The sequence below is a fragment of the Cyclopterus lumpus genome, chromosome 19 (genome assembly GCF_009769545.1).
Source record: "Cyclopterus lumpus isolate fCycLum1 chromosome 19, fCycLum1.pri, whole genome shotgun sequence".
NCBI classification, from domain to species: Eukaryota; Metazoa; Chordata; class Actinopteri; order Perciformes; family Cyclopteridae; genus Cyclopterus; species Cyclopterus lumpus.
In genome coordinates this window covers 17,511,658-17,539,157 of record NC_046984.1, presented here as the reverse complement: position 1 = coordinate 17,539,157, position 27,500 = coordinate 17,511,658, and the positions used below count along the sequence as shown (strand labels likewise).

Sequence of the window (27,500 nt, the reverse complement as noted above, 5' to 3'; positions counted from 1 at the left end):
ATCTGTTGGGACGATCGAGAGAGAGAGAGAGAGAGAGAGAGAACGGGTTTAATAACGCTGTCATCATATTTCATAAATATATGAAGTGTTTTGGGAAATAAAGCTGTAAAACCGGAAATGACTGTTTAGATTTGCATGATGAACTCAACCTCGGTGTTTAAAGTAATACATTTACACAAGTACTGCACTTAAATACACGTTTGAAGGACTTGTACTTTATACTTTATACTCCTCTACGTCTCAGAAAAAAGTTATTTTGTGAAAAACAGACGGATAAAAGCTCCTCTACGCGTCATCTTTAGAGAATTCGTGAAAGAATAAATGAGAAGAAAAATAAGGTTATTAAATAATATAAAAAATAAACACATCATTCCTTCCTTCTTCCTACTTTCAGAAACTCTGGCACTTTCCTCTCCCTTAATTGGCTTCGGGAGGTTTGGGGTGAACACTGCCCCCCCAAAAACCTCATTGACCTTGGCCCTAGCATATTGACCTTCTCCCAACCTCATTGACCATTTCCCAACTTCATTGACCTTGGCCCAATGTTATTGACCTTGGCCCCGCCTCATTGACCTTGGCCCGAGCAGACACCCGGCCATCGTTAAGACATTGGCCCGTTGCAGCGCTCCTAACCGGCCCGGTGTCTCAGCGTTTGATAACTTCCTGTTTATCCCTGACGGCGGCACAGCGCTCTCCCGCTGACCTTTGCCGGCTAAAGGTCACGACCCTAAACTCCTGACAGGAGACACACGCCCTGGTGACTGGATAGAAACCTGAAAAGAGAAGCTGATAGCGTGAGAAGAAGCAGAGACATCGGAGGAGGCAGATGTGAGCTTCAGGGGGGAGGAGGCAGTGAAGGGAGGAGGAGACGAGGGAACGGGAGGAGGAGGCAGTGAAGGGAGGAGGAGACGAGGGAACGGGAGGAGGAGGCAGTGAAGGGAGGAGGAGACGAGGGAACGGGAGGAGGAGGCAGTGAAGGTAGGAGGAGACGAGGGAACGGGAGGAGGAGGCAGTGAAGGGAGGAGGAGACGAGGGAACGGGAGGAGGAGGCAGTGAAGGGAGGAGGAGACGAGGGAACGGGAGGAGGAGGCAGTGAAGGGAGGAGGAGACAAGGTAATGGGAGGAGGAGGCAGTGAAGGTCGGAGGAGACGAGGGAACGGGAGGAGGAGGCAGTGAAGGGAGGAGGAGACGAGGGAACGGGAGGAGGAGGCAGTGAAGGGAGGAGGAGACGAGGGAACGGGAGGAGGAGGCAGTGAAGGGAGGAGGAGACGAGGGAACGGGAGGAGGAGGCAGTGAAGGGAGGAGGAGACGAGGGAACGGGAGGAGGAGGCAGTGAAGGTAGGAGGAGACGAGGGAACGGGAGGAGGAGGCAGTGAAGGGAGGAGGAGACGAGGGAACGGGAGGAGGAGGCAGTGAAGGGAGGTGGAGACGAGGGAACGGGAGGAGGAGACGAGGTAACGGGAGGAGGAGGCAGTGAAGGTCGGAGGAGACGAGGGAACGGGAGGAGGAGACGAGGGAACGGGAGGAGGAGGCAGTGAAGGGAGGAGGAGAGGAGGAGACGAGGAGACGAGGGAACGGGAGGAGGAGGCAGTGAAGGGAGGAGGAGACGAGGGAACGGGAGGAGGAGGCAGTGAAGGTCGGAGGAGACGAGGGAACGGGAGGAGGAGGCAGTGAAGGGAGGAGGAGACGAGGGAACGGGAGGAGGAGGCAGTGAAGGGAGGAGGAGACGAGGGAACGGGAGGAGGAGACGAGGGAACGGGAGGAGGAGGCAGTGAAGGGAGGAGGAGACGAGGGAACGGGAGGAGGAGGCAGTGAAGGTAGGAGGAGACGAGGGAACGGGAGGAGGAGGCAGTGAAGGGAGGTGGAGACGAGGGAACGGGAGGAGGAGGCAGTGAAGGGAGGAGTAGACGAGGGAACGGGAGGAGGAGGCAGTGAAGGGAGGAGGAGACGAGGGAACGGGAGGAGGAGACGAGGGAACGGGAGGAGGAGGCAGTGAAGGGAGGTGGAGACGAGGGAACGGGAGGAGGAGGCAGTGAAGGGAGGAGGAGACGAGGGAACGGGAGGAGGAGGCAGTGAAGGGAGGAGGAGACGAGGGAACGGGAGGAGGAGGCAGTGAAGGGAGGAGTAGACGAGGGAACGGGAGGAGGAGGCAGTGAAGGGAGGAGGAGACGAGGGAACGGGAGGAGGAGGCAGTGAAGGGAGGAGTAGACGAGGGAACGGGAGGAGGAGGCAGTGAAGGGAGGAGGAGACGAGGGAACGGGAGGAGGAGGCAGTGAAGGGAGGAGGAGACGAGGGAACGGGAGGAGGAGACGAGGGAACGGGAGGAGGAGGCAGTGAAGGGAGGAGTAGACGAGGGAACGGGAGGAGGAGGCAGTGAAGGGAGGAGTAGACGAGGGAACGGGAGGAGGAGGCAGTGAAGGGAGGAGGAGACGAGGGAACGGGAGGAGGAGGCAGTGAAGGGAGGAGTAGACGAGGGAACGGGAGGAGGAGGCAGTGAAGGGAGGAGGAGACGAGGGAACGGGAGGAGGAGGCAGTGAAGGGAGGAGGAGACGAGGGAACGGGAGGAGGAGGCAGTGAAGGGAGGAGGAGACGAGGGAACGGGAGGAGGAGGCAGTGAAGGGAGGAGGAGACGTACACTGTACAAGTACTGGCGTCAAAGTACTGCAGAACGTACCATTGGTATTTTATTTGTATTGTATTTGTATTTGTAAATACCCTCATAATGTTTGTTTACTTTTTTTATTAAGTCTGTTTATTGTGTGTGCAAATACACTTCCTATATATTATTATATATTATACATTATACTGTATTATCATTATTAACTGTGTTACTTTAGATACGCTCTATACACTTTCATTTTATTTCTTACATTTTCATTTCCTTTATTATTTAAATTCATAAATGTAATATGCCCTACTATTTAATTTAATTTAATTGCATATTTGTAAAAGAATAAAGTCAAATGTATGAATTGTATGAATAAAGTAAAATCTAATCTAATCTTCATACTGTTTATGAGTCATATCTCCCCTCACTGGTTATTATCATCATGTCGGGATAATTTAAATAGAAGCGTAATAACCTGAAACTTATAAAGAAACTAAAGCTTTAAAATGAGTCAAACACTCTGACAAGCGCCTCTAAAGCGTCTGAGTGCAGGACGTGGAGCGTCGGGGGTCCAGAGATGACTAAAGCTTGTACCGGGGGGGTCTCCAGGCGCCCCGAAGACCTGCAGGACCCCCTTCGACACGAAGGCTGAGTGGCTCTGAGTGCTGCAGCAGGGCTGCAGGTGACCTCCTGCACCGTGACCTTTGAGCACCGGAATCTAACACGTTTGTCACCGAGTCCCGGAGGACTCCTCCCAGACGCTCCCCGAGATGTTAACGGACCAAACGGATGAAATAAATGTCCGAATAACCGGACGCGTTGGTCCTGAACGTGGAGCTGGAGGCAGACAGCGTGGAAGGATGGAAAACGCCCCCTTCAGGGGTTTTGGAAATAACTCGATATTAGAGACACTTCATCAGAGGAACCCGACAGGACGCGACACGCCGTCACCTCCATCACCTCTGGACCGAGAGAGAGAAGAAGACCCTCACCACTAAGACCAGGATCATGGGACCCTGGTAGATGTAGTCGGTGTAGACGCCGGCTCGCTTCCCGAACCAGCACCTGGAACGCAAGCAGAGGGTTTGAGTCATAAAAACCTTATCGTTGTCAGTTTCACGAGGCTATTTCAAATAGAAATTATCCTGTTTTAATTAAATTTACACCCAAAAAAAAGACAGTTTATTTTCAATAAAACTTGGTGAAATATGAAATCATCTGATATAAATAACACGATGTATTCTCAAAAAAAAAATCTAGTTCTATTTTTAAAAAAAGACAAGATTTTAATAAAAAATACAAAAAAACCCCAAAAAACATGAGGAAATAGGGCATTTGATGGGGGACTACTTTCAGCGGCGTATTAATCCACATTGTCAGAATAACTGGAGCCCTTTGTCGTGTTGTTGGAGGAGCTCCGAGGCTCACAGTGGATGAAGAACACAGCAGAGCAACGCGCTGCAATGCGCTGCAATGTGCTGCAATGTGCTGCACAATCAATACGCTACAGGAACTCTATATTTAGAGTCCTGACGGGGAACCGGAGCTGCTTCAGAGACCCGAGACTCGGCTCCTTTGTGTCATTGAGTGACTTTGGTGTTTTAGAGGGTCACCAGCATCCAGAGAGACTCTATCTACCGGGGGGGGGGCGGAGCTCCCCCTCTCAAAGGGGAGGCGCCCACAGGAGCCAACCTGCAATCAGGGATGTTGCACAATGCAAATGGTTATTAATAGGCCAGTTGTTATCTTACTTCTCATTGTCGTAGTACAGCTTCCCGATCGCCCACGCCACGATGATAGGGAACGGTATACCTGTGAGGGGAACACACACACACACACACACACACACACACACACACACACATGCACACGCACACACGCACACGCAGGCGCAGGCACACGCACACACACGCACGCACGCACACACACACACGCACACACACACACACACGCACACACGCACACGCAGGCACACGCACACACACACACACACGCACACACACACGCACGCACACGCACACACACACACACACACGCACACACACACACGCACGCACACGCACACACACAAATGACAGATTATTCTTTCATCTTTTCAGACCACAAAATATCCCGTTGGGGGATTTCACACCCGCAGTATGGAGAGAGAGTCCTTGTGTTGTTGTTGTTGTTGCTCTGTAAATGAATGAAAAGGTAACGCAGCCATCGTCTGGTGGACTGACTTATATATATATATATATATTTATATATATATATAAATATAAATATATATATATATATATAAATATAAATATATATATATATATATATAAATATATATACATGTGACTCGACCATGAAGACCTCGCCAGCCGCCACGTCAAATTAGCAGCACGCTGTCATCCCCCCCCCCCCCCCCTCACCCCCCCCACCCCCCGTTACGTGAGGGATGTCATTCGTCTCGTTGTGTTCGTGTCTCATCCCCCCCCCCCCCCCCCCCATTACCCCTCTGCTTTACTGGGTCTGCTCCCGTTGTCGTAAAGTGAAGCGAAGCAAATAGAAGTTTATCTTATTTATGTCTTCACGGCCGTCCCTAACACCCCCCCCCCCCCACACCCCACACCCCACCCCCCCCTCTTCACCCTGCCCTGGGTGGAAATGTAATCCAGATGGCACAATGCACTGAATCTCAGCAGCACATAGTTTAGTCTGACAGTGTGAAACGGGGTGTCAGTGAACGCCTCACCAATACGTTTCCCAGCTGCCACTCTGGATCCTGGAGTCTCCATCAAGTGCTCCGCTCACATTGAGCTGCACGTTTTATATTGATATACTTTTTATATTGAAGTTTCCACATTTGAAGGAAATACAATTCTCGCTTTTCTTGCTGAGTTTGATGATAAAATCGTCTCTCATGTCTGCACGCTATGTACTTAGCTTAGCTTAGCATAAAGACTGGAAGTAGCATAACTCCCCTATAAAAACAACATGTTGATCTTTTTACACGTCTGTTTGTGTTTACTAATTAATCTAACAACACACAGCGTGCTGATTATTGAGCTTTACAGGTAGACGTGTTTTTATGTCTTTATGCTAAGCTAATCTAGCCGCCTCCTGGCTCTAGCTTCCTATTAAGAATCAGAGAGCAGTCAATATTCTCATCAAGTACACGTAACTTGCTGAGGGCTCGATTGGGAAATGTATCTCATGTCTTGAAGCTACGAACTAAGCTAAAGCCAGTGGCAGTTAGCTTAGCTTAGCATAAAGACAGCATAGCACAACATTTTTGATAAAACAAAAATGTTCCCTTTTACATTAGTGCTAGTGTACAATACGTGGTGATTATTGATCTTCAGAGGGTGTATTTCTTTTTACTTTGAGGAGAGCAAAGTCGGCCATTTTGCCCACGTCTCCGGTGGTCGATCTTCTCGGTTCCCAAAAACGAGGCTAAAAGCTGAGCGGCGGGTTTACTCACACCAGCCGATGCAGATGAACATCCACTTGCGCAGCTTGTCGGTGGAGTAGGTGAGGACCACGGCCGTGTGCAGGTAGCAGCCCTCGCCGAACATCCAGAAGAAGTTAGTGGAGTGGAAATAGTTGAAGGAGGCGGTGACGAGGCGGCACCAGACCTACGAAATGAATCCGTCAAGCATTTAATATCAAAAATACGATACGTCATCTCACTGCCAAGCGCGTTTTAAAGCGTACGACGTGTTCTTTTGAAGTTGTATCCTCATCATTTCATCAGGACGTTGTTTATCAAAGGAAGCTCCGTTGGAGTTCGCGGTAATGGGATGAACGTACGATAACGTAAAGCACCTGAACACATCTGGTGGATTCAGGATCCGACCAATTGGTTTCACAGCCGAACGTCTCCCAATATAAACATTACGACACCTTTCTTATTATCTCATGAAAAGATCGACAACGTGTTCTATTTATATTTATATTTTAAAAAGCTCCGTAATCTCCTAAACCTCCTGTTTATTAAACAAACAGGAGGAAATAGTGCATTTGTTTCAGGACTATTTTTGTGAGTATTTAACGTAAACAAGTTTTCTTCAGTGCTTCTTGTCAAAGTTCAAGTTCTTTTGTCTTAATTAGAAAGAAAAAGTAAATAGAGAGGAAAATATTTGGGCTCAAAAACTATATGAAGCAAGTAAAAGCTAAAGTAAGTTAAAAGGTTGAATATAAAGAAATAAAATCAGATAAACACGCACCACGTTGCTTTCGTGCACCTCGGGGCTCATGGTCATCTGCACGATGAACCAGGTGGCGTTCCTCAGGATGAAGGCGGTGATGAGGTTCCAGTGGATGATGTTCCTCAGGCAGCGGATGCTCCTGTGAGACGAACGCAGGGGGAAGAATCCCCACGAATAAGACGTTTGTGCTTCCTAAATATCTTCACGAGTTCTCGTGCATTTTAATTAAAAAAACTTACATTGAAATGAAACCAAACTGACTGGAGTTCAATGAATTATTTAACATTTCAGGGAAATATAATTAGTTAATGAGAAAATTAATACCAGTCTCATGTCTCCAACAATTCAGATCGAGCCAGATGGGGATTAGATTAGCTTAGTTTAGCATAAAACCTTGAAGCAGGGGGAAGCAGCTAGCCTGGCACATAAAACCACATTTTGCATATCTGTTTATGTGCTGATTAAACCAACATAGTATGCTTATTAATGAATTTTATAGGTGTTTGTATATTTATTTTTAAACTTTGCACACAGCCAGGCTAAGCTAAGCTAAGCTAAGATGGAGCTTCATACACTCACAGACAAACTGGTGGCAAATACATGAATTAAATACCAACACATAAAGCTCCTTAACTCTGAAACAATCCTTAAAGTAATCTCGTTGATGAATATGAGTAATGAGCAGATGTAGCCTCAAAGTACCATTTCCCATCCCTCCGCTAACGTAACATGAAGGAAGCTTTCATTCCCACTTTTTGTGTGTCATGCCCCGAACGTCTGATGTTGTCTGTGTTTGTTTTTAATTTTTTTCCTGCTGCAAATAAGTCGACCTCAGGACACAATTAAGAAATCTGCCTCGGAGTGAGCGTTCGAAAATAGAAGCGACGACGCGGACGAGCGGACCGAGCGAGCCGACCTTCGCTCACCGCGGCTCGCTGTCAGCTAACGGGCGTCACCGGCTAACGGAGTTATTAGCCGGTATATCAAAGGGGTTTATTTATCTTTTCCTCGGCGTGCAGCACTTCTTAATAGGTGTCACTTTTCTTTTCTTTTTTTTTATAAATTGTGGCGCTCTCGAAGAAAACGGCCTAATTTAATAATGCGGTTTTGAATCATTATAAATGTGTAACACAGGAGTGAAAGAAAAGCAGCCTAAATGGTTATAAAACATCTAAAATGATGTATTATTTATTGAGGTGTCCCACAAATAAGCAGCTGATTTTCTGCCATCCGGCCTCCAAAGGCAGCGAATGTCACGCCAGAAGCGTTTTGATTTTTTTCATACAGTCGTATTAATTACGCCGCGTGACCTCACTTCCTTTGACACCCTGCAGGCGGGGTCAGCTCGGCATTATGGGTATTAATTAAGAGGAAACACTCCTGCAGATACACAGATAAATAAATAATACATAAAACAGTTGTTCTTAATTATGCCACCAAATAACAAGACTTTCCAAAAATGTATATATTTTTGCTATATTATATTATATTCTCTATCAGGGTTCCAATTCAATCATGTACATATATTTCTATACGACTAGATAGTGTGAGTTCACTTAACATACTATTACGTATGTTCTAATTATTATACGAAGAGACCGTATTTATCCCCGAGGGGAAACTCGGAAAGGCAGATAAAGAATTTTAATGAAATTAAGAAAAACATTAAAGAAGTTAAAGAGATGTGATAAAAAAAACAACCTCGGTACTATACATGAAATATATTAAGATATATGTGTGCAGAAGAAGCCCAGTGGTGCACATCTGGCAGCCATGATGTGTGTACGTTCATAGGTTTAAGTGCGATAAACACAATACGCAGTAAAGTATGTAATATCATATAAAAGTGTGCAGCATAATGCACACACTGTACAGGAAGGGAATAAGACCGTGTATATGTTTCAGATAGAAGAGAATGAATGAATGGGCACTTCCTCCTTCATAGCTATAAATTACATATAGTTCACACACAGTGAGTGGAAAAATCAATCTATATATATATTATATAGAGAGTTTAAGGTATAAATCTGTCTTCATTTGCTGCAGCGATGTCGCGGGTCAGAGGTGTGAGTTTGAATATCCGTTGGCAAAAAGCACCTTGTTGACTTTCCTCATGGAGGTTATTAATGCTTACTCTTCCTGGGGGGGGGGGGGGGGGGGGGTGAACAGGAATCAGATCCCTCAACAATCTGATTAATTTCCCCTCTGAAGTTGTTCTCCGACTGCAGACGCAAAGGAGGAGATAATTGCAGCTTCTTCTTAGAACAAAGTCCCGTTTATGTTCACGAGCTGAATGGTTAAAACACGGCACCGAACTGAAGAAGACGAGTTTCTAACGGTTCCTATCGTCAGCTTTTGTGTCTCAGGGGGTCAAATCTCCATTATTGAATGCAATTAGTTCTATCAGGCAACTCCTCAACATATTATAAGTATAATGCTTTAGCGGAGAGGAGTTACAGCGTTTCTTCCTCCATACGTGAACAATTAGAAAATGTCTCAGACGGTTTTCCTTTAAAATACCAACCAGTGAAACCTGATAAGCACGTTTTAAAAGAGTTCACTCTGGATCAGCTTTGGGATGAATTTGGTGACTAAATTCTGACGACATAATTCACAGTATTTAGAGACATCAGCCAGACTGGATGAGGGGAAAGTGGGTTATTGGCTAATCTCAGGGTTGATGGTTCAATCCCCGACGGCTGGCGTCAAAGTGTCTTCGCGCGTGAACGTTTCTACGAATCTGTTTCCCTTCAAACGTTTATCTTTGATGTTTTATCTCCTCCTGCAGTGTTTATCATTATGCAACCAAAGCACCGAATTCATTGTATGTAAAAAAAACTATTTTTTTAAATAAGAAAACCTCATTATCGTGCACTTTGGATAAAACCCAATATAAATGCAGTTCATTTCCATATCAACATATATATTATTTTTACCAACCTTCTCAGAAAACCGAAGAACATAAACCTGCAATGTGGTCGAGTTATCCAGGAGAGTGTTGCTATGTCATTAGAAGACAGTGAGGATCTATACCCCCCCCCCCCACTGTAATCCCTTCCACTCTCTCTTTCCAGTTCCACCACTGAACAGGAGTGTCAACCTTTCCCTCCATCCCACTGGCAGAGTCAACCTTCCCTTAAATGCTTCTGGATCTCATTAAAAAGTGAAGAAGGTGAGTAATAAATGCCAACCCCCCCCACCCTAAACCCCCCCAGACCAGAGCCACACAAACACGTGTTTTGCATGAGCGCCTTCCTGCAGAGCTTCTCTCTATTATATCTCTCTGTGGCCTTTCAAGCTTTTCTCACCCACCCGGGTGGAGGGGCCGGGGGAGGGGGGGGGGTGTCTCGGGGATCGATAGCGGGGCGCTAAGACCTTTTTCTGTCTTTAACACTCGGTTTATTTTCGGTTCGTCAGAGAGCCAAACCACCTCCACCGGTCGTCCCAGCAGGCCTCCTGCAAGACTGTTGTGGGCTTTCTCCCCGAGATGAGTTTATTATTCCCATTTGTTGGGGGGGGGGGGGGGGGGGGGGACGTGTCCTAGTTCTTGCGGGGCGTCTAAATCCCTTTTCATCTGCGGGATTGAGATAGGGGAGGTTTTCATCCCGTGACCAAAAGGGATCTGAATAAGAGGGGGTACAGGGGGGTCCGGAGAGCACGGGGTCGCCGGGCGCTCACCTGAGACACAGGAAGAGGAAGAAGGCCACCAGCAGCGCCACCATGGAGATGCAGTGGCCCAGGAAGTTGATGATGACGGCGATCTGGTAGTGCATCTTGCCTTTCTTCTGCAGGGAGAGAAGGAAACATGGGATGAGTCTTTTGAGGGTTTTTCTTTTTTCCTTCTGATTAAGAGAAACAATATTCTCAGGATTAGAAAGGAGACTTCAAAGACTGGAACCCCTCTTTGGTCTATCTTTCCTTCTTCTCCTCAGATTCCTGCTGTGGTTTTGAACAGATGGGTTTGGAAACTTTTTTAAATGAAAAATGAGTACAAGTGTGTTGAGACTTTTGTTTGAAGCTCTGGTTTTTAATCCTCATTACATTATTAATAGCTTGTTTATTCAGTGCAACACAAAAAGATTAACAAGCAATTTATACAATATAATACACTAATATTAAACAATATCAATAAATAGCTGCTATTTGTAACTATTATGGGAGGTATGGGAGGTATTGGAGGTATTGAAGGTATTGGAGGTTTTGAAGATATTTGACGTATTGGAGGCATTGGAAGTATTGGAGATATTAGAGGTATTGAAGATATTGAAGGTGTTGGAGGTATTGAAGGTGTTGGAGGTATTAGATGTACTGGAGGTATTGAGCTATTGGAGGTATTGATGTACTGGAGGTATTGGATGTATTGGAGATATTGGAGGTATTGAAGGTGTTGGAGGTATTAGAGGTATTGAAGGTTTTGGAGGTATTGGATGTACTGGAGGTATTGATCTATTGGAGGTATTGATGTACTGGAGGTATTGGATGTACTGGAGGTATTGATCTATTGGAGGTATTGATGTACTGGAGGTATTGGATGTGCTGGATGTACTGGAGGCATTTAAGGTATTGGATGTATTCAAGGTATTGCAGGTATTGGAGGTATCGGATGTATTTGAGGTATTGAAGGTATTGGAGGTTTTGAAGGCATTCAAGGCATTGGAGGTAGTGGAGGTTTTGTAATCATTGGAGGCATTGGAGGTTTTGTAAGTATTGGAGGTACTGAAGGCATTGGAGATATTGGAGGTGTTGAAGATATTGAAGTTGGAGGTATTGGAGGTATTGGAGGTACTGGTGTACTGGAGGTATTCGAGGTACTGGATGTACTGGAGGTATTGAGGTATTGGAGGTATTGGATGTACTGGAGGTATTTAGGTATTGGAGGTATTGGATGTACTGGATGTACTGGAGGTATTGAAGGTATTGGATGTACTGGAGGTATTGAAGGTATTGGATGTACTGGAGGTATTGGATGTACTGGAGGTATTGAGGTATTGGAGGTATTGGATGTACTGGAGGTATTGAAGGTATTGGATATACTGGAGGTATTGGATGTACTGGAGGTATTGAAGGTATTGGATGTACTGGAGGTATTGAAGGTATTGGATATACTGGAGGTATTGGATGTACTGGAGGTATTGAGGTATTGGAGGTATTGGAGAGGCACTCAGGACTCGCCAGGTCCTCTCGTCCAGCCGGAGGGACGGGGCACAAACAACCAACGTGTTTATGATTATAATATTTACATTATTTACCACAGCACAACATTCTTAAGTAAATATTCCTTTGAAGAATTACAAGTCCACTGAGGGAGGATTTGACTCATTGACTTGCAGACTCGCTGTTTTGTTTTTCCTCTGCGGCCGTTTTTTATCTCTTTTTAACCTTTTTATTTCTCTTTGTGATTACGTTTAGTCTCTTTCGAACATTTCGTGTCTCTTTGTGGTTATTTTTTGTCTCTTTGTAGTCATCTTTTATGTCTTCATGGTTATGTTGCGTCTCTTCATGCTCATCTTTTTGGTTGTGTTTTTTCTCTTGTTGGTTGTTTTCTGTTTGGTCCCCTTCGTGATACTAATAAGCAACTTACCTACCACCCTACCCATCACTCTGGGTGCCAATCAGATCCCCCCACTGGTTTTGAGACATACTGGGAGGCTGGTTCACATATAAACTCCCCACATGAGGCTTTGTGATGCTGCAGGTTTTACATAGAACATCGTCCTCCCTAACGCAGCCTGAGCCTTTGGTCTGTGACTCACATATCCATTGTGATCGGATTTCCCCCACACTAGCGACAGTAATCTATGCTGTAAATGGATTTATGTAACCTGCTGGTGTCTACGCCCAGATTAAATGTGGACATGTTTAATCCCTGCCTCTCCCACCCTGAAAAAAGTCATCCCATTCACTTTATTTTTGTGCAGCAGCTCAAATATTTAACTCTTTTTAAAGTCTACGGTGAACAAATTGCTCCAAGTAATTCACTTCTGATGCAACAATGTACAATAATATCTTTATGAGGCTTTTCCAATATATACACAGACATTTGTGTGACTGTTTCGATGATATATATATATATATATATGTATATATATATATATATATATATATGTATATATATATACATATATACAAACATATACATATACACATGCATACATATACATATACAAAGATATATATATATATATGCATCCATATATCTATACATACACAAACATACATACATATACACATATACATACACATATATATATATATATATATATATATATATATATATATATACAGTACATACATATACTTATTTATATATATATATATACCCCTCCCCATTATAGAGTGACACCAGAGAAAGTGTAATGACGAGTTGCATCTCTATCTGGTTGGAAAAGGCAATAAACCTCAAAGAGAGGTGAGGACAGCTGAGAGGATTATCAGGAACTCAACACACTCATGACACACACTGACGGACCAAGGCCATGAACACAGACACACACACACACACACACACACACAGACACACACACACAGACACACACACACACACACACACACACACAGACACACACACACAGACACACACACACACACACAGACACACACACACACAGACACACACACACACACACAGACACACACACACAGACACACACACACACACACAGACACACACACACACACACACACAGACACACACACACAGAGACAGACACACACACACACACAGATACACACACACAGACACACACACACACAGACACACACACACACACACAGACACACACACACACACACAGACACACACACACACACAGACACACACACACACAGACACACACACACACACACACACACAGACACACACACAGACACACACACACACACACACAGACACACACACACAGACACACACACACACAGACACACACACACAGACACACACACACACACACACAGACACACAAACACAGACACACACACACAGACACACACACACACACAGACACACACACACACACAGACACACACACACACAGACACACACACACACAGACACACACACACACACAGATACACACACACAGACACACACACACACACACAGACACACACACACACAGACACACACACACAGACACACACACACACACACACACACAGACACACACACACACACAGATACACACACAGACACACACACACACACACAGACACACACACACACACACACAGACACACACACACACAGACACAGACACAGACACACACACACACACACACACACACAGACACACACACACACAGACACACACACAGACACACACACACACACACAGACACACACACACAGACACACACACACAGACACACACACACAGACACACACACACACACAAAGACTTGGACTGTGCCACTCTAGTGTGATGTCCAATTAATTTTCCTTTCTCTGTTCACATACACAACTAATTACTTTTGCTCATGTTAGCACTTTTTTGTATTACACTCACAAGCCAGATGCAAGTCATTGAGATTTTTTCCCCATTTTAATACTTATTCATAAACATATTATAATAATGCACACACACACGCATGCACGCACGTTAGCGCACGCACACACACACACACACACACACACACACACACACACACACACACACGTATGCATTTTATATTGCTGTGAAAACATCTCCTTCAAACAACTGTATTTATTCATGTTATTAAAAACCAACACTCATTTCAAATCAAAATGTTCTTCCACCCAGCAGGACTGAGCTACCCACAGGATGCTCACAGCTAACAGCTAACATCTCACAGCTAACAACTCGCAGCTAACAACTCACAGCTAACAGCTCACATCTCACAGCTAACAGCTCACATCTTACAGCTAACAGCTCACATCTCACAGCTCACAGCTCACAGCTAACAACTCACAGCTAACAGCTCACATCTCACAGCTAACAACTCGCAGCTAACAACTCACAGCTAACAGCTCACATCTCACAGCTAACAGCTCACAGCTAACAACTCACAGCTAACAGCTCACATCTCACAGCTAACAACTCGCAGCTAACAACTCACAGCTAACAGCTCACATCTCACAGCTAACAGCTCACATCTTACAGCTAACAGCTCACATCTTACAGCTAACAGCTCGCAGATAACAACTCACAGCTAACAGCTAACATCTCACAGCTAACAGCTAACAACTCACATCTTACAGCTAACAGCTCACATCTTACAGCTAACAGCTCGCAGATAACAACTCACAGCTAACAGCTCACATCTCACAGCTAACAGCTCACATCTTACAGCTAACAGCTCACATCTTACAGCTAACAGCTCACAGATAACAACTCACAGCTAACAGCTAACAGCTCACATCTCACAGCTAACAGCTAACAGCTCACATCTTACAGCTAACAGCTCGCAGATAACAACTCACAGCTAACAGCTCACATCTCACAGCTAACAGCTCACATCTCACAGCTCTCATCTCACAGCTAACAGCTCACATCTTACAGCTAACAGTTCGCAGATAACAACTCACAGCTAACAGCTAACAGCTCACATCTCACAGCTAACAGCTCGCAGCTAACATATCACAGCTACCATCTCACAGCTAACAGCTCGCAGCTAACATATCACAGCTAACATATCACAGCTAACATCTCACAGCTAACATCTAACAGCTAATAGCTCACATCTCACAGCTAACATCTCACAGCTAACATCTAACAGCTAATAGCAAACATCTCACAGCTAACATCTAACAGCTAACAGCTCACATTAGATTATATTAGATTAGATTCAATTTTATTGTCATTGCACATGTACTAGTAGCCTACAGCGCAACGAAATGCAGTATGGCATCCAACCAGAAGTGCAACAGAGAGTATAACGATATATACAGATTATAAAATACAAATACAGATGAACAGATTAACATTAAATAGTGCAGAATATAAACGGAGACTACTATAAATGGAAACTATCTAGGGTTGCTAGTGCAAATATTCAGTGCATATTTACTTGAGTGCAAACAGATTCTCACAGCTAATAGCTCCCAGCTAACACCTTACAGCTAACATGTCACAGCTCACATCTAACAGCTAACAGCTCACATCTAACAGCTAACAGCTTGCAGCTAATGTTAACTAGCGCTCTTCCGGCTGATTTCAACAAAGATGTGTTGTTCGCAATGTATTATTATGAGGGGAAAAATAATAAAACGGGTCCAGGAGAGTGTTTAAACACAGGTGTGTAGCACTAATTTGCACATGTGCAGTACAGATCGGGTAGCTGGAGACACATGGTGTTGTTGTTGTTGTTGTTGTTGTTCCTGTGCAGCATAAATGAGCTGATAAACGATACAATAACTTGATATGCAAAGACTCTTTCTGTAGAGCTGATAGAGGCTTCAGCTGTCTGCATGAGACCAATCATGTGTTTCTCTTCCCGTCCTGGGAGTTGCATATTGTTTTTTGTGTACTGTGAAAAAAACTAAATATAACTACGAGGACATTTGCGGCAGTATGATGCATTTTTTTTCTCCCACCAAACAAGGAATGTAGATTCCCCCCCCCCCCCCCCCCCGTCTTTTACATCGGACACTCGCAATAAAAGAATCATTCCAAGGGTAGCACGACAGGACGGATGATTACGATGATTAGTGGCGACACATTGAACGATTACGCTTTCAATGTGTCTATGAGTGCGTTAATATAGACGTAAGGAAAAGAATAAATAAGTGAATCAGACAGTGAAGGAAGAAGGGTCCAACACTGGACATGAATCAAGCAAACAGGAGGGTAGCGGAGCTCAGAGAGGAGGGGGTGGATGGCGAGAGGATAATATAAGACCCGCCCACCACTCGCCTCAGGTGTCTGTGAGGATGTGTTGGCCAGGAGAGTCAAACCCGAACCTGACTCACTGTCCTCACGAAGAAACAACAAAGACTCTTATCGTTTATTTGAGAACACAACCTCAAAAGAGGACCCCCCCCCCCCTCAAACTAACTTTCCAATAAGCCTTTGATCCACACAGTTCCTCCCCCCTGAATATCCGGTTCAATACAGGCTGAACTTTAAAATGGAAGCCACTTCAACTCCCCCTCCTTTCTTTTTTTTACCCCGATATCAATCACGCCGTGATTTATATTTCACGGGCCGTAAAAAGAGGAAAGAAAAAAACTGTTTTCAAAAGGTCGGACGGTCTAAATCCGTCTTCTGTGGGGATCGATGGCCCGTCAGACTGAGAGTCCAGAAAAACACCTTAAATGAAGAGTCTCATTCAACATGCATCTGGTGACCTCACTGAAGGTCAAACCGTTCCCATTTTCATGTCTAAAATCTTTATATATATATATATATATATATATATACAGATATATACTGTTTATATATATATACATATTTATATGTATATAAATATGTATATACATATATTTATATATATACATCAATATATATATACACAGTATATATATATATATATATATATATATATGTTTACATAAATATTTATATAAATATACATATATTTATATATATATATATAAATATTCATATATATATACACATATATACTTTATTTGTAGCTCTTTAAAGCACAAAACCCAGGGAAGAAAACCCAAATCTTTATCCTATCAAAATAAACCTGTCATTTCAGATTAGGTCCTTCCATGTTCAGAAAGGTGTTGCACCCTTTTTCTCAGACTGCATTTGATCTTTTCAAGATATATATTTATATATGAATCGGGTGATCTGACATGTCACGGTCCGTCTCCTGCCACCTTGTGACACGGCTCCAGACACCTCTAAAGTGGACCGTACCATTCCTTAACCTTGAAAGTCTTGCGACGTTATAAGAACGACAGCGACCAGCTGTTTTAGGACATGAATGAGCTTTCTTTCCACCCCAAAATATCTTTCTAGATGTTCAGTGTTGATGAATGTGACGAGAGCTGAGTTTAGGTGTTCTTTGTGGTATTTGTCGACAGTATAAAATATAGAAAAACGTGCGCTTCGTCCTTTAAAGGCAGGTTAAGGAGATCGAGAGCTTTGTTTTAAGAAACGTGGAAAAGAAAACACAACTAAGCTAATTGAACATTGAGTAACAATGTTTACGGAAACTAAACTGTCTCCATATTCAGCTTCAGCAGATGGTCGCAGCTTTCTTTTCATGCATGTATATATTATCATACTTCGAGTGTCCGCCCGGCCTTATTTAGGTCAGCGCGTCCCGTCCCGTCTGAGAGCTTTTTGTCAATCCTAATTACAATGAGTGCTCAGCGCCGTCACATCTGCACATCACAATACACGTCCAGGTGGTGGCTGAGCGCGTGCACGCACACACAACAAGAAGAAATAACAAACACAGCAGCATGTGACTGGATAGAAAAGTGGAGCACAGCAGGACCTTAACAGCAGCGTCCTGTCGCTTTCAGCCGACCGCGTTGTTTTCCGTCCCCGAGGACAACGCCGTTTAGAGAAAGCTCCGTCATTTTGAGGAGTTAACAAAACAAGAGCTCTTTGTTTTCTTTTTTTGCGCATGCAAAAAGAGAAATAGCTGCAGGTTGATTATCAGATTTCAGGCTCCCACCTCCCGTGTGCAAGCAAAGCCAAGATGACGTTAAAGCTGGCTGAGCGTCGGCGGCCCGGCGGTGCGTTTCAGGGCACATTCACAGGACTTGCTTTTGTCCGTGGTGTCAGTTTATGGCTTCGGGCTCTGAGGGAAACAAACCCCCGAATCCATATTTACTATAAATAAACTTTCCCAGGAAACCTGTCGCGCTGGTTGTTGGTTTGTTGATTATGTTTCATGCTTCGAGGGACTAATCGGGTTAATCGGGATGCGTGAAGCGGCCTTACCTCCTCGTGCAGGATGGCCTTACACATGGAGTAGTTCCCCTTCAGCGCCCACGTCCCATTCGCAAGGCATTTCCTATAAACGTTGTCTGAGAGAAAGAGAAGAACAAAAAGAGACAAAAGGCAGTTGTTAAAAGGAAATGACAAGATTGTTCACGTTCTTTCTTCCCTTTAAAAAAAATGTTTTTATTATAATGTTTATTTTTTTTGGCCTCGTATCCTTGGAAATGTAAAAGATGTGAGTTCCTGCTCGATTCGTAGTGGCACTGCGACCTTTTCTGCTTTTGAGACTAATAGGGAGCGATATCATTAGAGGGAGGCCTACAAGCTGTGAGGTTTCACACGTTGGCTGTCAGGGCCGTCTACCACCCCCTTCCCCTTGGAATATAAAAGGGTTCTAGGTAGAAACCTTTGGATTGGTTCTACATGAAACCCTCGGAATATAAAAGGGTTCTCAGTAGAATCCTTTGGATTAGTTCTAGATGGAACCCATGGAATATAAAAGGGTTCTCAGTAGAAACCTTTGGGTGGGTTCTAGATGAAGCCCTTGGAATATAAAAGGGTTCTCAGTAGAATCCTTTGGGTGGGTTCTAGATGAAGCCCTTGGAATATAAAAGGGTTCTCAGTAGAAACCATTGGTGGGTTCTACATGAAACCCTCGAATATAAAAGGGTTCTCGGTAGAAACCTTTGGTGGGTTCTAGATGAAGCCCTTGGAATATAAAAGGGTTCTCAGTAGAAACCATTGGTGGGTTCTACATGAAACCCTCGAATATAAAAGGGTTCTCGGTAGAAACCTTTGGTGGGTTCTAGATGAAGCCCTTGGAATATAAAAGGGTTCTCAGTAGAAACCATTGGATTAGTTCTAGATGGAACCCATGGAATATAAAAGGGTTCTAGGTAGAAACCTTTGGGTGGGTTCTACATGAAACCCTTGGGATATAGAAGGGTTCTCAGTTGAAACCTTTCACATATGGTTTTGAGCACAATCCTTTAGTGTTGTGTTAGAACCTTCTGAAACGGTTCCAGGTTGAACCTTTATAAAGGGTTCTACCAGGAACCAAAATAAGGGTTTAATGGGGACGAGCCAATATGAAATACTTTACACAATGTATTTCATTGTGTAAAGTATTTCTAAGTATTTCTTAGTATTTCTAAGTATTTTAAAGTATTTCTGAGTATTTCTAAGTATTTCTAAGCACGGCCGGTCAGCGAGTAAATCACATTCATGGGAAATCCTCCACAGTTTAACGTCAAGCTGCAACACAATTAAAAGGCAATCTATTGCCTCCTTTAAATCAAAAGCAAGACTCAGACTGGAGCCGAGGCGGCGCCCGGTGATTATTTGCTGGATAATGCCCCCCCCCCCCCCCCCCCCGCCCCCCCACACCCAGTAGACATGAAGGCTCTGACAAACGATGAGTCATATTATAATTTCGGGACTCGCTCCATCACCGCACACATTTTCCGCCACGTTCACAGGACGGGGGAACGAAATAATCTGTGACAAATTTCACATTTGTCATTTCACATCTATCGTTCCTTAAAGTTGAAGGAAATGAAATCATCAAACGGGACACGGCGGGTTTGAAATGCTGCAAATGAGGCACTTTAAAGATGAAAGGAGGGACGTCGGAAATATTAAAAAAGAAGAGATATCGGTTCTCTACGTCGGCCGCCGTCTGCAGGTGAGGCGTCCGGAGGTTCGGTTAATGACTCCGGCCTCGACAACGACGAGCGGATTGCTTCGCCTCTCGTCTCGTAACACAACATTTCTTTCTTCTTTGGACTCATCCGACCCCGGGCTCCAGGCGGGTCGACTCGGGTCGCCGACAAACCGTTTACAGGGACGGTTTACAGAAGAAAAGTTTGCCGAAGCTGCAGCAGATTTTTTTTTCTTCTACTTTTGCTAACAAAAAAAACACACAAAAAAAACGCCTCCGCTGCTCCGCCGGGTCCAGACGCCCGAGACGGAAATGGAAAGTCAGAATAATGTTTGAGGAGGGAACATTGAGGGAGATTTAATACGATTTCCCCATCTGCTATCACCCCTGAGTGTGATGTCACCCACTCCAACACACACCGAACCCGAGAAGGTCGTTTTTCAACTCACTCTCAAGGTTGAATGTTAAAAAAAAAAAAGAAGAGTTTTAATGGGATGTGAAACTTGAAGACGTGGAAGTTCATTCTTTCTAGCCAAAAGAATGAAAATGCATTAAACGTTGAGGAAACGCTTCAAAACCGAACGATCTGTCCGTTTCTTTACCGCTCGGCTCCACGTTCTACTTCCTGTCGCCAACGACTGCAACAGGAAGTGAAGCGGTCACACGTTTGGAACGTTTTACGCTCTCAAACCGTGACATGATCTCCGTCTCGTCTTTTATTTTACATTACATGTCATTACATTACATTACATGTCATTTAGCTGACGCTTTTATCCAAAGCGAGTTACAATAAGTGCATTAAACCATGAATCCAAACTCAGAACAACAAGAATCAAGGAAGTACAATTTCTTCAATAAAGTTAAACTACAAAGTGCTACAAAGAGACATTTAAGTGCTACTAAAGTGTTAAACTACAAAGTGCCATCAGTAAGAGACATTTAAGTGCTGCTAAAGTGTTAAACTACAAAGTGCTATCAGTAAGAGCCATTTAAGTGCTACTAAAGTGTTAAACTACAAAGTGCTAGTAAGAGACATTTAAGTGCTGCTAAAGTGCTACTACGGCGCTACCTTCCCTATTCAAGGTGTAGTCTTCCAGCGCTCACACCTTAAATAATTACTTGACAACGAAATGTACTGCTAATTATCAAATATTTCACAACCAAAACAAGTATGATAACTCCGCTCGTCTGATGACACAAATAGAAGCAAGTAAAGAGTCTCAAATGTCAGACTCGCAACATTAATAAGTCAATTCTTCTAGAAGGAAGATCACCAGATTTGAGATGAACTCTGTTTTAGCTAAAGGAGACAGAGAGAGAGAGAGGCTGCTAATCTTAAACAAATGTTTTAATAATGAGGCGTTTTGAGGAGGGTAAGAGATGCAGTCGGGTTGCCTGCGGGCAGCGATGCGCATGGAGCTGGGTAAAAATAGCACGTCGAGTGTCAGCGGCCTGTCACCCACAATCAAGATTACCTCGCTCGGGATATTCCCCAAATCCCAAACGCAACATCCTAGAGAGCTTTAAATCTGTCCGGGGAGAATTACGTCAAAGTCAAAAGTTCTGCAGGAATACGAAGTCTTGGGTAAATTATTTGCATTCACAAAAAGGAGAAAGATTATAAGAATGCATTTTTTAAATGTTGAGTCGCTTATCAGTCTTTTAAACTGATTTATTTCACTCGAGAAAAATCTATTTTCCAGCATCAGACTTTTGCGCGTGACTGAATTTAACGTGCAGAGGCAAAAAAAAAGAAGAAATCTCACTTTAATTCTCTCCGTTTATTCCAATCGAATTCACGTGACACGGCGTGACCGGGGCGACTCTTCACAGGGTGGGGCGTAAATATTTAAAAATGGATTACTGTCAAAGCAATAAAGTGACTTCATTTAGAGCGCGCAAACATTTAAAAACCAAAGTGCAGAGCAAATGTTTAAAAGAAAGAGAGCTTTGAGGTATAAATATATATTTAATATAGAGCAGCGTGACCTTGAAATAAATTCTTTCTGGCACTGTGATTTATGGCTGCTAAACATTTTATAGCCAAGAGTAAATGTCACTGCAGATATGTGTAATAACTAAATTAAGCAGCCCGGTCGTAATCCCCTTTGTGCTTTTTTAATTAATTATTTCTTTGGGCACATTGTTTGCTGTCGGAGCTGAAGGGATAATTAAGGGTTTTTAAGGCGGCGTTTCCACACTCGGTACATAGTTTGGATGTCAGCGTTCTCCATTCGGCACACAGCTGCAGGCGGAGAAAACACCCCAAATATGTGAAGGATCTGAGGAATTGTTCCAACGTTCTGGTTCCCGATGATCCACCGAGACGGTTATCCATGTGAAGGTATAGAGAAGTCTCCCCGAGCATCGTTTCTCATCATCTCGAAAGACGTGTTCACGTTCCTGGAACAACTGGTCGGAGCTCATTTCTAAAAGTCTGGCGGTGCAACTGTCAGTGAAATAAATCCGGCTGAGCTGACGCGTGCACACACTTCGCTTTACGACAAAGACTAAACATCGAGAGAGACTTCCTTCTGTTGTGGTTTCCGGCGTACGGGACGCACGAAGGACGTCTACAGCTGCAAAGGAAGTGGATCCAACGCGTTGTGACGGCTGTCAGCGGTTACAGCGGCGAACGCCTTTTGGCACGTGAGACGGAAATGTTGACCAGCTGAGACTCTGGTATTGTTTTCACCTTGTGTGTGTGTGTGTTAGTTCATCTCATATATCCATAGTGTGTGTGTGTGTGTGTGTGTGTGTGTCTGGTTTTGACATCGATGCAAGATGCCATGAAAACAGTTCTGAGGTCAGTCAGTGAGATTGAAATGGAGGCTAAATTTGAAGGTGGGCGTGGCCAGAGCAAAGGCGCCAGATGTCCTCAAACATCTGTCCTCAATCATCTGTCCTCAAACATCTGTCCATAAACATCTGTCCATAAACATCTGTCCTCAAACATCTGTCCATAAACATCTGTCCATAAACATCTGTCCTCAAACATCTGTCCATAAACATCTGTCCATAAACATCTGTCCTCAAACATCTGTCCATAAACATCTGTCCATAAACATCTGTCCTCAAACATCTGTCCATAATCATCTGTCCATAAACATCTGTCCATAAACATCTGTCCTCAATCACCTGTCCATAAACATCTGTCGTCAGTCATCTGTCCATAAACATCTGTCCATAAACATCTGTCCATAAACATCTGTCGTCAGTCATCTGTCCATAAACATCTGTCCATAAACATCTGTCCTCAATCATCTGTCCATAATCATCTGTCCATAAACATCTGTCCATAAACATCTGTCGTCAGTCATCTGTCCATAAACATCTGTCCATAAACATCTGTCCATAAACATCTGTCCATAAACATCTGTCGTCAGTCATCTGTCCATAATCATCTGTCCATAAACATCTGTCCATAAACATCTGTCGTCAGTCATCTGTCCTCAATCATCTGTCCATAAACATCTGTCCATAAACATCTGTCTATAAACATCTGTCCTCAATCATCTGTCCATAAACATCTGTCCATAAACATCTGTCCATAAACATCTGTCCTCAATCATCTGTCCATAAACATCTGTCCTCAATCATCTGTCCATAAACATCTGTCCATAAACATCTGTCCATAAATAGGCGGACAGAACTTGGCAAAGAACTCAACACCTCCTCCCTGTAGCTCCTGTCTTTGTCTCCTGGACCTTATTTGTACTTTTATGTTACTGTCATGATGCAGATTCAGTCTCACAAGGTAAAATAAATGAATATCAAACAAACATTGACTGGCATTACGATGCTTCCTCAGCCATTAAATCAAGTCATGAAACAAACATGAAGCAAAGATGACGTTTCTGTTTCCTTCCTGTAACAATGTGAGGAAGTCACATGATTTGATGAGTTTGTTTGTTTTTTGTTGCACAAATTGAAAATACAAATGTCCCGTGAGTGTTTGTGTACAACGTGGGGCGACGCGTTTCACTTCCAATCTTCTCATTCTGGGGAGAATCCAAAGCCAATAACGTATTTCACCGTCCCTTTAATGACCAGAACAAGATGCGCTCGCTGTGCGGTTCAGTTGGGGCGGAGGCCAGTTCCTGAATGCTTCTTGGGGAACTTCTCTTCATTAAAATGTGCAGGGGTCCACATGTTCACGCACAGACAAAGTGAGGGTCATATAAATATATATTTATATATAAACGTGCTTTCTGCTGCAGGAGCAGCTCCCTCAGACTGCGGCGCTGCGGCGGTATTAACATTCTCCTGCAGTCTTCTTGCAGGCTGCAGGCGGCGAGCCTCTGGCAGAGATCGTAAAATAAACGACATTTCCGTCGGTCACGATCTTCGAGGCGCCTAAAATACACACGGGATGATGTCACTCGCCGCCGGCTGCTGGTTGTCCAGGAGTTCTCCAGTTTTGTCTTTAGAAGGATGTCATCGTACGTATCGGCTCTAATCTGCCCGGCGACCGGCCGTTGTGGTAAATGAGTCGGCGGCGGGTGCTAAACCTCCCTAAGTCTGGGGGCATGTGGGTGCGGCCCCGGCAGCCCTCCACGGTCCTCTTTTCATGTCCCAACTAACAAAGATCAGAGGGTACAGTCGGTGGAAAGACTTTTAGTTTGAAACGCTGCTGCACTTTAGGCCCCAACGACGAATACGCTGACGCAACGTTAGTCACAACGGATCAATGGCTGCAGCTCAGGAGCATCCTGTCCTCCTCTTCCTCCTCCTCCTCCTCCTCATTCGCAGCACAGGTCAAATTAGAACCAGTCAAGCCACAGAAACACATATTATTTACACTAAATGAACAGACGGTGAAGATCTGAGTCGTTTTTATGACGCAATACCTGCTTTAATTCTATTTTTGACTTTTGGTTCCTTCAGTAGAAATCGAGCCCGTTTAGAAACTAGTGACATTTACTCAAGTTTTGTCCCCAAATACTTGTACTCTACTCGCAGTTATCTGACAGCTTCAAGTAGTACTACTCGACAGTCTTGTATGAGTACAACAGATAATGTTTGTTGATCAATCAATTCTATATATATTTGTTTTAAATGTCGGTGGACAAAACCAACATTGTGAAGGTGTTGTACTTCAGAGTTAGTTTTATATGCCGTGTGATAAAAGTACGATGTGAAAACACACAATAACACTTCACAGCAACTTTCCACGTCTCCCCGACACTTAATAATAATAAAAGAAATAAACACGAGAATTCAGGTGAGACGTTTCTGCCACCTCGTTTTTATTTAACAAGAGAACTTGTTAAATAAATTCATCCAAAAAAAACTGGAAACTGGAGCAACTCTTGAGACATCGGGGGGGAAGCCGGCGCCAGGTTTCACGCCGGGAGTTCTGGCTCACGGCGGCATGAGACGCCTCCAGGGCTGAGGAGGCGGAGCTTTACACACACACACACACACACACACACACACACACACACACGCCACATGTCTTTGATGTTTCTCCTCCGCGCTCGTGAATTAATATTCCACAAATATTATGAGCTCGAGCTCATTCAACAAAAGGAAATGTCACTACTCTAAATTATAAGTACACCTCCACCTCCTCCAACCAGCCAACTCACAGCTAGTCAGGGACATGTACACACACACACACACACACGCACACACACACACACACACGCACACACACACACACACACACACACAAACAAATACAGTGCGATTGACAAATAAATAAACACAGACACGTCGTTCTGCATTTGTGAGTCTAATTTATTTGTAAATCCTTCTGTGTGCACACCTTCACCCAGGGAGAGGAGCATGACCTCTGGGTGGCAGGATGACACACACACACACACACACACACACTCCCTACGCTCGGCAACGACTGGTGGAGGGTTCTCCGGGTGCGGCGCCGCGGGCGCCTGTCACGACGCGGCGGGCTGAGCGGTCTGGACAACGCCCCCCGGACGTCTGTCATCCGCCCTCCGTGCATATGCTCGGCAACATGCTGCGATCATCTCAGAGGGCGTCGGGGGCATCGAGGAGCTCGTCGTGAGTCGATCGCTCCAACCGGGCTCCGAGTCTCAAGAAGAGTGACTCGAGTGCTTTGATCTTTCCCTCTCGGCTCCTCCCCTCTCATGTAGAAGTGGGGTGTTAATGAGAGAGAGTGAGACATCTTTGACTGTAGTGTGGCGCCTCTGAAGCACAAATTGGTCACATCCAGGAAAAGAAAGATGGACTTTAGAAATCTGTCAAAAAATCTGTTATATTATAGATTGGCCAAGTTTGTGAATTCAATTTATTTAAATTTACATAGTAGGAAATAGAATAAAAACATATTGATGTCTTAACTTTTGATGAACGACATTATCTCTTGACTGTCCTGTTGGCTTATGTTTTATCTTCAGCTGATTGAAGCTATGTGCAGCACTTATTATTATATTACTTATATTATTTTCTGAATAAGAAAGTCTCCAAAAGGTGGGTGGATGGTCGAACAAGCACAGGACTCTCAACAAGGAGGCCGCTTTTCACGAGTCTGTTCACGTAAATGGACCTGTACTTGTTTATCTCTTTTCTAGTCCTACAACCACTCAACGTGCTTTCACACTACATGACATCATTCACCCATTCACACACTGATGGGAGGGGCTAAGGTTCCACCTGCACATCAGGACAAACTACCATTCACACACATTCACACACCGTAGGCACAGCTACAGGAGACATTTTGGGGTTCAGTGTCTTGCCCAAAGACACATTGACATGGGCTAGTTACCTTGTTATATTGTTACATTGTTATATTGTTATGCTGTTATGTTGTTACGTTGTTATGTTGTTAGTTTGTAACATTGCTACGTTGCACTATTACTTTTGCATTGTTTTGTTGTTACATTGTTACGTTATGTTGTTACGTTGTTATATTGTTACGTTATGTTGTTACATTGATACGTTATGTTGTTAAGTTGTTACACTGTTGCATTATGTTCTTATGTTGTTAGGTTTTTACGTTATGTTGTTGTGTTGTTACATTGTTACGTTATGTTGTTACATTGTTACGTTATGTTGTTACGTTATGTTGTTACATTGTTACGTTATGTTGTTACGTTGTTACATTATGTTGTTAAGTTGTTACATTGTTGCATTATGTTCTTATGCTGTTAGGTTTTTACGTTATGTTGTTACGTTCATGTCTCTTCGTTAGCTGAAAG

At 43.9% G+C, this 27,500-nt stretch overlaps 1 protein-coding gene across 2 annotated transcripts in view; it reads right to left on the bottom strand.

Annotated features, from left to right (window-relative positions):
• Nucleotides 1-27,500, bottom strand: part of crhr1 (corticotropin releasing hormone receptor 1) — a 46,557-nt gene that overhangs the window by 3,798 nt on the left and 15,259 nt on the right. For both annotated transcript variants that reach the window (XM_034558750.1, XM_034558751.1), the window contains exons 5-11: nucleotides 18,657-18,742; nucleotides 10,468-10,574; nucleotides 6,808-6,928; nucleotides 6,063-6,216; nucleotides 4,360-4,420; nucleotides 3,601-3,673; nucleotides 1-2 (exon numbers count right to left, since the gene is read on the bottom strand). The exon at nucleotides 1-2 is cut by the window's left edge and continues 84 nt beyond it. In XM_034558750.1, the coding sequence (XP_034414641.1) occupies nucleotides 1-2; nucleotides 3,601-3,673; nucleotides 4,360-4,420; nucleotides 6,063-6,216; nucleotides 6,808-6,928; nucleotides 10,468-10,574; nucleotides 18,657-18,742 (604 nt within the window). The remainder of the gene's footprint in view (nucleotides 3-3,600; nucleotides 3,674-4,359; nucleotides 4,421-6,062; nucleotides 6,217-6,807; nucleotides 6,929-10,467; nucleotides 10,575-18,656; nucleotides 18,743-27,500) is intronic.